This window comes from Erinaceus europaeus, chromosome 4 (assembly GCF_950295315.1).
Source record: "Erinaceus europaeus chromosome 4, mEriEur2.1, whole genome shotgun sequence".
NCBI lineage: Eukaryota > Metazoa > Chordata > Mammalia > Eulipotyphla > Erinaceidae > Erinaceus > Erinaceus europaeus.
The window spans coordinates 55176504-55186748 of NC_080165.1; the positions used below are offsets into that span (position 1 = coordinate 55176504).

Sequence of the window (10245 nt, forward strand, 5' to 3'; positions counted from 1 at the left end):
AGAGAACTAATTAGAAATATGTCTTTATCTGTGCCCACAGAGAGGACCAGCCCCTCTGAAGCATCAGTCCTTGGGGGAGGGGGTCTTAGGGGGTGATGGGAGGTCCTGGCTCATGGCATCTACATACCATGTGGGCAGGAAGGCATAAGGTGCATCTCGATGTTCAGACACTGTGACTGGGCCGCCAGGTTCCCATGAGAAGAGGTAGACAAGCCTGAAGGGTAGATGGAGTCCTGAGTTGAGGGCTAGAGACTGAGCTTCTGGAATCAAGATGGTAGGGTCAGAGGTGAAGATCTTACCTGGGATCATCTTGGACAACAGTGTTGTGGGCAAAGGTAAGGAAGGCAGCACAGAAGTTCATACATACAGAGGGATTCCAGCCTTCACGGTCATTCTAGAAAGGGCAGAGAAAGTAAAAGACTGGCGGTGAGAACTAAGGTGGGGATTGGGAGGTAACGTTGACTGCCGCTATGGACACTGGACCTTAGATCTTTGTGCAGGAATGGGTGAGGAGTTAGAACACCCTTGCATTACCCTGACATATTCAAACATCTTCATGGTAGGAAAAGTCTTTAGGGAAGAGATGAAACCCTCTGGGTTACGGAAACCAGCAACAACATTTGGGACTCCTGGGAGGAAGGACTGAGCCCACCATTTCAGGAGCTTATATCTGTCAAGAAAAGCAAGGTATCAGTGGAACCCTTCAACTTCATCTTCATTCCCCAGGTCCCTTTCTCAGCTGTCAGCTCCTGCCCATCCCCATCCTGAACCTGTAGAAGCTTCTCTTTTGGCCAAGACTGTGCATCTCCTTGGAGGTCTTGAGCTCCACGTAGCAGGTGGGGGGCTCTGGGGATGGGGCCTTGGAATCTGTGCAGTCTACCTCTCCTGAGAAGAGCAGAGGGTGATTTCCCAGTCGGCTGCGTAGCACAGAGCAGAAGGCCACATTGGTGTTAACTTCTCCAGAAGGGTCTGGGGAGCCTCCAGGTTTGTCTGCATAAGGAGACAAGCAGCAACAGCAGTTGGGATTCTCAACTCTGGAAAAGGTAGAGGGAGGCACATCACAGGGGAAAATTCTCTGGCTTATGGTGGTGCAGGGGATTGAACCTGAAACTTTCAGGCATGAGAGTCTCTTTGCATAACCATTTTGCTATCTACCCCTGCCCTAGGGGGTAAATTCTTACCTGCACACATGTATTGCTCAAACTTATACCCCATGTACATAAGCTCTCGTAGGTGGGGTGGCCTGGAAAGTCTCTGAGCCCGAGCAGCTGGTGTCTCCACCTCACTCAAGTACAGTGTCCCTTGGAATCTGGAGGCTGCCAGCTGCCAGCCCTCCTGTCGCTCATACGGTGTTGTCAGCAATTTTGTCAGGTGCCCCCGCCATGTCACTGTGGCTCCTGCCAACCAACCTGGACCCCTGAGAGAGAAGTTGGAAGGTCTGATACAAGAATCAATTCAGATGGTGCCCCCCCCCCCCCAGTAGCCTATGTTCCTTGTAAGGACAGCATTCATTCCAATTTGGGATCTCCTAATTTTTAGGAGCACGTGCAGATCTCTAAACTACTGGTATGCTCCTTTGCTCACCCCTCCAGCTGGCCTCGGTGCTCCATGAGCCAATGTAGTAGATGATCCAGTTTCTCTTGGACTGTTTCATCACGGGGCTGGTATCGATCAGGATATCCATCTCTGAGGTCAAAGTTGGGGCCCTGACTACTGGTGGGGGGTGGGCTATAGTAGCGCAAGGCTCGAGCATCTCCATGGTACTGCCGTTGTTCATCCAGGGAGAAGCAGCCCAGTTGAGAAGGGAGCCGGTAGAAAGGAAAAGGTCCAGAGTAGAGAGCAGGGTCTGTGGGCAGTGAAGGCTCTAGGTGGGGGCGTTTGCTCAAAGGCTCATCTCCTTTCTTGGTTCCTCTGGACTTCATTATATCCTAAGAAGGTGGGAGTGAGGAAGGGAAAACTAAAAGTTGCATTTATTTATTTATTTAACAAAGGCCTATGGAAAGAGAACTCTGGGTCAGAACTAAGCAAGCCTACAGATGGTCGGGTTCTGGCCTTCACAAACGCAGACCCCAGCCCTTCAAAATGAAACCACAGCCTGGTGCACCCTGTTTTTTCCCTTCATCTATATACACCGCCTTCAGGTGCTCCAAACGCAGTGAGGCTAGAAAGCGTATTTGGGCTCAGATCAAAGACCTGATTACCTCAAAGCCCGCGAAACTTGACTTCCACCTTGGCACAGCTACGCCAGCATTCCGGGCACGTCAAAAGTCGAAAAGGGACGCAAAAAGTATCTCACCTGGCTCCTTCTGATGATGCAATCACTCAGCGACAGTGACAGGCCGACTTCAAGAGCTGGGGTGGACGAGATGTATAGCAGCAGATGATTCCAAAGACGCTACCAACGCCCCTCCCCATCCAGCCATCCCGGATGTGAGTGAGTGATGGCGGAGCAAGCCAATCAGCAGTAGCTGTGTGACCTCGACCGGGCATTGACTCCACCCCTCTCAGCCCGGGAGCTAACTAGGAGACGTCTTTACGTCACTGATCTCCGCCGGAAGACCGTGATCTGTTCCTTCAACAGCTACCTGTTCCCTGGTACCTGGAGTTCCTGAACTATGAGCCGGAAGAGGCACAGTCTTGTCCAGGAGACTTTTGGGCTGAAGAGGCGGCGGGAACAAGGGCACGTAGAGGCCGATTCTTTGAGGGGGGGCTCAGGTAATCATGGCAACCCCGGGGCGAGGCTAATGACCCCGGCTGGGAGCCACGTAGCTTCTGTTACCACGACTATTGGGAGAACACAGTGGACCCCACAGTCGAGTCCCGGTGTCCCTCGACGTAATTCACGGCCTCAGTGACCCGGTCTCTCCGCCCAGGGTCGGCGCGCGCCGCGCTCACGGAGCTGGTGAAGCTGTTTCCGCGGGGCCTTTTTGAAGATGCGCTACCGCCCATTGCGCTGAGAAGCCAAGTGTACAGCCTTATGCCCGACCGGACGATCGCTGACCGACAGCTGGTGAGGGGCCTCACCATGACCTGCTGAAGCCACCTCCTTGCTTGGAGGGCACTCACTAGGGCCATCGCTCAGACACGCAGTTGGTGGGCCAGACATTCAGCATGCATTGAGTCTTTCTGGGCCGGGTACTGTGCCAGGCAGCAAGGTGCCAGGGAGAATGCTGCAGACTCTATTAAAAGCCCTCAGCAAGTAGAGAGCATGCTAATTCATGGAGGTGGGAGAGCCAAGCTTTAGGGCAAACAGCCATCGGCCATGGTTTGATCTTGGGACTACAGGCAGAATCGATCAACAGGCTCTTGTGCAGCAGTCTCCCTTTCAAAAAGTAAAAAAAGAAAGAATAAAATGCTGGTGTGGTGGTCATCACTAAGTGGTATTCCACATGCCAGAGGCCTTGGATTCATGTCCTGATAGAGGAAAAGAACAAAGAAAAGGTCACCACAGATTAGATTATACACTATGCTAACTGGTGTTGGGTGCTGGCATACACACATCACGTTGTGCAAGGACCTGGGTTCAAGCCCTGGTCCTCACCTTCAGGAGAGAAGCTTTATAGGCAGAGGAGCAAGTACTACAGGTGTTTCCCTCTCCCTATCTCTCACTTCCCTCTCAGTTTCTCTCTATCCAAAATAAATAGCCTTAAGACTATGTCAACAAATTTGGCAATTTGGATAAAACTTACAAACGCCTAGAAAAGTTGTACAAAGTGGAATATACTCATACAGTGAAAAATCCATGAAAATGAGCTAATATATGAAAGAAAGGAGAGAGAACACAGCACTGCTCTACCATTCATTGAGCTATGTGATGCTGTTCTCAAACCCAAAGCCTTATACTCAGCAAACCATATGTTCTACTGGGTGAGCTATCATCTGGTTCCTTTTTTTCTCCTTTTTTTAGGGTTTTTCTCCCCCCCCCCTTTTTTTTTTTGTTTTGTTAGTCTCACCAATGGCCCTATTATTTAGTAAAATATTTTCTAACTTCCTTTGTGATTTTTTTATAGACTAAAAATTTTTTAAATTATCTTTTATTTGTTTATTTATTAGATAGAGACAGCCAGAAATTGAGAGGGAGTGATAGAGAGGGAGACACCTGCAGCACTGCTTACTCACTCGTAAAGCAGGGGGAGACTGGGGGCTGGAACCTGGGTCCTTGCATATTGTAACATGTATGCTCAACCAGGTGCACCACCACCTGGCCCCTTCCTTTGCGATTTTTTAATTGACTCATTGATTTGATGAGAAATGTATGTCTTCATTTCTAAATATTTTCTTATTAATTGATTTCTGGCATAAAAGATGTATCCAGAGATTGCATACAATGTGATTTCAGTCATTTGAAATTTACTGAGACTTGCTTTGTTATTAATTTTGCTGAATGAGCTTGTATATTTGAAAATAATATGTATTATTCAGGACCAGGAAGATAGGCACCATGGTTGACACAATAGACTTTCTTGCCCTGAACCTCAGAGGTTTCAGATTTAATCTGAGTAGTGCTTTGATTTAAAAGAAAAGAAAGAAAAAAATCTTACTCAGTTAATGGTGTCTTAGATCAAAAATTCTTGAAGTTTCTTCTCATTGATCATTTTATGTTTGTTCTCTGAATTTATGAATTCAGTTAGATTATGTTTTGTGCTAGTGTCTCCTCAGTGGTCGTTTCTTAGTCCTTTTAAAAAAAAAATAAGAGAAAAATCAAGAGGGGTAGGAGAGATAAAGAGGGAGTGAGGCAGAGAGATACCTGCAGCACGGTTTCACTGAACTTCAAAAAAGTTCTCCCTGCAGATGAGGACTAGGGACTTGAACCAAGGTCCTTGAGTATTATGACATGTGCTCAGTCAAACGCACTGCCTCCTGCCCTGTTTCTTTCCCATTCTTGTGCTGCTGCTGCTGCTGCTTCTCCTCCTTTTCATCTTCTAGAGCCTTGCTCATTTTTTTTTCCCCTCAAGTATCACAGTGTTTATTGATAGATACAAGTATCTAAAATCAGGACATGAACATGACTTGATAAATTAAGTAGACTTAATTTCAATACTATAATAAGTACCAACTGAAGTTCTCGCCATTTGTTTCACACCTGCAAAAACCAAGGTCATTAAGGATCTCCCAAAACTGATCAGTTTTGTGCAAGTAAACCATGTTTCTTTCAAAAAGATGTGTGCACTTGCTCAGGCTCAAGGATATTAAAATCTAGCACACAAAGCCCATTACTAGAGGTAGAAATATAGGTAATATACTATTATAGCAACAACCATCAATTGCAGTTACGAATTTTCTTCTGTAACAACCAAATAGATAATCAAATATTGCAACAACTCAAATATTACTGAGCAAAGGAGCACTGCTCAGTTCTAATTTATGGTGGTGCAGGGAATTTTTTTCTTTTTATTATTATATTTTAACCAGAGCACTGCTCAACTCTGGCTTATGGTGGTGTGAGGGATTGAACCTGAGTCCTTGGGGGGCCTCAGGCATGAGAGTTCTCTTTGCAAAACCATTATGGTAACTACTCCTGCCCCTCTTTTTTTTTTTTTTTTTTTTTGATACAGCACTGCTCAGCCTTGGCATATGGTGGTAGGAGATGGGGGTTGAACCTGGGACCTTAGGCATTAAAGTCATTTTACATAACTATGTATCTCCTCTCCTTTTCTCCCTCCCCCCCCCCCCACTCTCACTATTTTTCCAGCTAAACATACTGGATTTCTCTTAGTATCCTTTGAGTCTCTTAGCCGCATATCTACAATTTCAGTCTTTGTACTATAGAATGTATTTAGGGTAGGTTCTTATTTGTATTTTTTAATGCATCATGACTTCCTTTTTTTTTAAAAAATATTTATTATTTCTCCTTTGTTGCCCTTATTGTTTTATTGTTGTAGTTGTTGTTATTGATGTCGTCGTTGTTAGATAGGACAGAGAGAAATGGAGAGAGGAGGGGGAGAGAAAGACTGCCTGTGAAGCGACTCCCCGGCAGGTGGGGAGCTGGGGGCTCGAACAGGGATCCTTAGGCTGGTCCTTGCACTTAGCGCCACATGAGCTTAACCCACTGCGCTACCGCTGGACACCCTGGGATAGATTTTTAAATCTGCCCTATAAATTATTATTATTTTTTATCCGGCTGTGCTTTAATTTGTTAAACCCATCCTTATTTTTCAGTGCTAGAATTTCTACTTGTATATTTTTTCAAATCCATTATATCAGTTTCATAATTTTCTTAGCTTGTCCTTATTTCAAAATTATAGCATTTTTCCCCCATTTTTAAGATTTAGTTATTAGTGAGAGAAAGAGAAAGAGCAAGATCAATCCGGAGCGTTACTCTGATGTATGCAATGCTGGGGATGGAACTCTGATGTCACACTTGTAAATTTTGTGCTCCACCACTGTGCCACCTCCCAGACCATGCTTAGATTTTTTTTTTTTTTTTAGAATAGTATGTTTTTGATAATTCTACTATAATTTAATTCGACTATATATACTTTTGTGTTTCTATTGGCGTTTTAAAATTTTTATTATTGGACAGAGACAGAAAGAAATTTAGAGGGTTAGGGAAGATTGAGAAGGAGAAAGACACCTGCAGCTCTACTTCACCACTTGTAAACCTTTCCCTCCACAGGAAGATACCAGGAGCTTGAACCTGGGTCCTTGTATACTGTAGTGTGTGTACTTAGCCAGGTGCACCACTGCCTGCCCCCTGTATTTCTATTGTCTTTTGAATTTTCCTTGTATGTCAGTTCCTGACTGAGTGTTAGGCAGATTTACTTAGATAAGTAAATGCCCTACATGTCATATTGGGTCTATGAATTCTTGTTTTCATTTAAGTATTACTAGTCTGAAAAAAATATTTTCATGGGAGAAATGAAAGCACTTCTCACTTCTAACATATGGTGGTGCTGAGGCCCTCACACATGCAAATTCTGTTACCTACTATGCTAAACTATCTTCCCCAGCCAACCTGCGAACTCTCTAATGCTTAAGTAATTTTTAACAGATTTCAACAAATATTTTAATTTTCAGCAAGTGTTTGGTTCTTACTGTATTCCTAGAAACAAAAGTCCTAGTTTATTTTTACTTGTTTTAAATATTTTATTCCACATTCTTTCTACTTTCTCCCACCTAAAATCTCTAACTTATGTTCTTGATGGCAGGGCAAGGAAGAGGGAAGAGCCACCACAGCATCACTTCACCATCTATGGCGCTTCCTGGTGCCATGCATGGTGCTCCCATGTCCAGGGCCTCATGCACAAGAAAGCATGTGCTCTACTGGGAAAGCTATAGCCTGCCTCCCTCTGGCCATTTTCACTGTGGCTTATCATTTTAATCTTAGTGTCTGGCACTTGTCTTCAGGCAACTGAAGAGGTAGGTGGGATGGGTAGGAGGGTAGGTAACTGGTAAAGACTGTTTGGTGACAAAAAAAAAAAAAGACTATTTGATAATTATCTACCTGATTTCTCCAGTTTTTCCTTTACTTAGAGAAAAACTCCCAATAGTGAATAAAATCTCTCAGCCTCAAAGTGCCTGGGAGTGTAGCAGAACATCTTATCCTGACACCTTTCTTTTCACTCCCATCTCTGGAGACAGAAGGAACTTCAAGAGCAGGGGGAGATCAGGATCATCCAGCTAGGCTTCGACTTGGATGCCCATGGAATTATCTTCACCGAGGACTATAGGACCAGAGTGCGTGTGATGTGGGAGGTAGGGAGGTGGGCAGGGGAATTTGGGGAATGGGAGTAAAAAGGAAGAGACAGCTCCTGCACCCCACATCTCACAAAGGGGGTACAGGGCCCTCGTAAGTAAAATATAAGAATGAGAAGGAGGAAGAGAGATGAAAAGATTTGAACAGAAGGGGAATACACACACATACAAACACACACACACCCTGGAGATAGAGGTTAGTGGCTATTGAGTGTAGGGTCAGACCATATCTCTCATCTCTGATTTTAGGTCCTGAAAACCTGCAGTGGCCGACCATATGCTGGGACAGTGGAGAAATTTCTCACTTCAGTGTTTCCAGCCTGTGGGGACCTTAGTTTTCAGCAGGACCAAATGATACAGACCTTTGGCTTCAGGGACCCAGAAATCACGTGAGACTTGGGAAACCAACAGAATGTACCAGACATTTGCCATCTATGTGTCTCCCTTCAATTCTGTCCAGAGATGATGTTTTTCTTCTGGAGAACTTGCCAAAGAGACCCTCTTTTTAAGTAAAATGATCTCAGTTTGTTCTTCTTCCCTAAGAGAGGAAGATCTGCCTTACCTTGGGTCTTGGAAAGAGCCCTGAATAGTTATTTAGGAGATCTAGGTGATTAATAAAGTGCATATGGAGACCTACTGGGAACCAGGCTGATAGAAATCATGCTGAGACTAAGAAATAAAGATTGGTGGGGGCTATATTATCTTTAAGGACTTCACATATAAAAGGATAACTGGGAGAGGATCTGAATAAAAATACCATTTCTGGTTCACACTCTACTAACCTGTGGAATATATGAATTTTTTTTTTTTTTTGCCTCCAGGGTTATCGATAGGGCTTGGAATCTCCTGCTGCTCCTGGAGGCTATTTTTCCCCTTTTGTTGCCCTTGTTGTTTATCGTTGTTGTTATTATTGTTGTTGTTGCCACTGATGTTCTTAGATAGGATAGAGAGAAATCGAGAGAGGACAGGAAGACGGGGAGAGAAAGACACCTGCAGACCTGCTTCACCGCTTGTGAAGTGACCCTCCTGCAGGTGGGAAGCCGGGGGCTTGAACCAGGATCCTTAAGCCAGTCCTTGCACTTTGCGCTACCGCCCGGCCCCCAAATATATGAAAACATTTTATAAACTTTTTAGTAAGATGGGAGGGTTCATGATGAGATACATATCGGCAGTGGCAAGAACGTAGAGAGAAAACCCTCATTTCTTCTCCAGGTGTGAGGCTGAGTATATGTCAGGGTATGTGACCTGGAGAAGCTGTTGTAGTAAATAAATGATAGTAACAGGATAAAAATGTTGTGGGAAAGCAGTCAGGTAGGGAGACAGGACAGGCTGGGATACTGAGCAGCATGCTTTGTGCAGATCACTTCTCAAGGGTGACTTAGTATCCAATCCCTTTTTATGGTGGCCCAGCTTTCTGGAGACTTGGTGCCTAAACATTTGTGGATAGGGAGGAGAGAGGCTTTTCAGAGTTTAGGGTTTATCTCTTGGCTTCCCAACCCTATTAGGCAGCTGGTGAATGCTGGAGTCCTCACTGTCCGTGATGCTGGGAGTTGGTGGCTAGCTGTGCCTGGAGCTGGGAAATTCATCAAGTATTTTGTTAAAGGTATCCTGTTTGAAGCTCAATTCCTCAGCCCCTTAAAAGCACCTATTTATGGTTCTTATGTCTTCAGACCTAACTACCTTCCTCCTTTCCTGGACTACCTCGTCAGGGCGCCAGGCTGTCCTTGGAATGGTCCGGAAGGCCAAGTACCAGGAACTACTCCTTTCGGAACTCCTGGGCCGGCGGGCACCTGCTGCAGTGCGACTTGGCCTTGCCTACCATGTGCATGACCTCATTGGAGCCCAGATGGTGGACTGGTGAGTCTTCTCCAAGTCTCCTGTCAGATGACAGAGCAGTGCCCTAAGGTTGGATTCCCTCCCTGCTCATGGCTCCTGCAGCCCTGCTACTCTTAATCATCAATAGAACCTAGGAACAGCTCTGCCTGAATGTCTGACTCCAGCCTCATCTTTCTTCTTCATAGTGTCTCCACCACTTCTGGAACTCTCCTCCGCCTGCCAGGTACATGAGGATTGTGCTCATCACTGCATATCTCCTTAGAGTGAGAAGAGGAGGGGTCCAGGAGCACTGCCCAGAGGTGGTTGAAAGGGTCACTTTGGGGAGGCTCAGGAGCCAGGATGATCACTGGGCTTGTGTCCATGCAAAGGGTATGACGTGATTGCTGCTGTTTATCTGGACTCTGACCCACTGTGGTGGGGTGTGGGCAGTGCTTCTTTGCCCTGCATAAAAGTGGAGCAAGAAACCGCCAAGGCATGGCTGCTGCCTTCCATGCCGCAAGGTGCTGCTATTACTGTCTGGGGATAGGGAGGTGGGACTTCTGGAGAGACCGGTAGAGGAGGGCAGGGTCTCTTCCCGTTCTTAGTGTTGAAACAGCCAAATAAAATACTTTTGCTTGTGATATTTTGTGTTTTGTCTTTTGTTTAATGTGATATATGTTAGTTTGATGCTATAGCTAAAATCAATGGATCCTGAGGTTTTTTTTTTGTTTGTTT

At 45.4% G+C, this 10245-nt stretch overlaps 2 protein-coding genes across 8 annotated transcripts; one reads left to right on the forward strand and one right to left on the reverse strand.

The window, feature by feature from the left end:
• Positions 1-7: 7 nt before the first annotated feature.
• On the reverse strand, positions 8-2447 carry DXO (decapping exoribonuclease). 5 transcript variants are annotated; one of them, XM_007527448.3, is made up of 7 exons: positions 2297-2447; positions 1585-1928; positions 1182-1417; positions 771-990; positions 535-670; positions 300-394; positions 8-214 (listed from the first exon to the last, which is right to left on the reverse strand). In XM_007527448.3, exons 2-7 carry the CDS (start codon positions 1920-1922, stop codon positions 64-66), a joined length of 1176 nt encoding a protein of 391 aa, XP_007527510.1. In that variant the 5' UTR covers positions 1923-1928; positions 2297-2447; the 3' UTR covers positions 8-63. The 5 variants fall into 5 exon arrangements, with proteins under 5 accessions (XP_007527510.1, XP_060045485.1, XP_060045486.1 ...); XM_060189502.1 differs by having other exon boundaries at positions 1182-1438; XM_060189503.1 differs by having other exon boundaries at positions 1182-1438; positions 2202-2417.
• Positions 2448-2483: 36 nt separating this feature from the next.
• Positions 2484-10151, forward strand: STK19 (serine/threonine kinase 19). 3 transcript variants are annotated; one of them, XM_016190148.2, is made up of 7 exons: positions 2485-2715; positions 2874-3010; positions 7582-7695; positions 7945-8084; positions 9201-9298; positions 9405-9552; positions 9717-10151. In XM_016190148.2, the coding sequence occupies exons 1-7, from the start codon at positions 2616-2618 to the stop codon at positions 9760-9762; spliced, it is 783 nt and encodes a 260-aa protein (XP_016045634.1). In that variant the 5' UTR covers positions 2485-2615; the 3' UTR covers positions 9763-10151. The 3 variants fall into 3 exon arrangements, with proteins under 3 accessions (XP_060045489.1, XP_016045634.1, XP_007527453.1); XM_007527391.3 differs by having other exon boundaries at positions 2493-2715; positions 7582-7677; XM_060189506.1 differs by lacking the exon at positions 7582-7695 and having other exon boundaries at positions 2484-2715.
• The last annotated feature ends 94 nt before the right edge of the window (positions 10152-10245 follow it).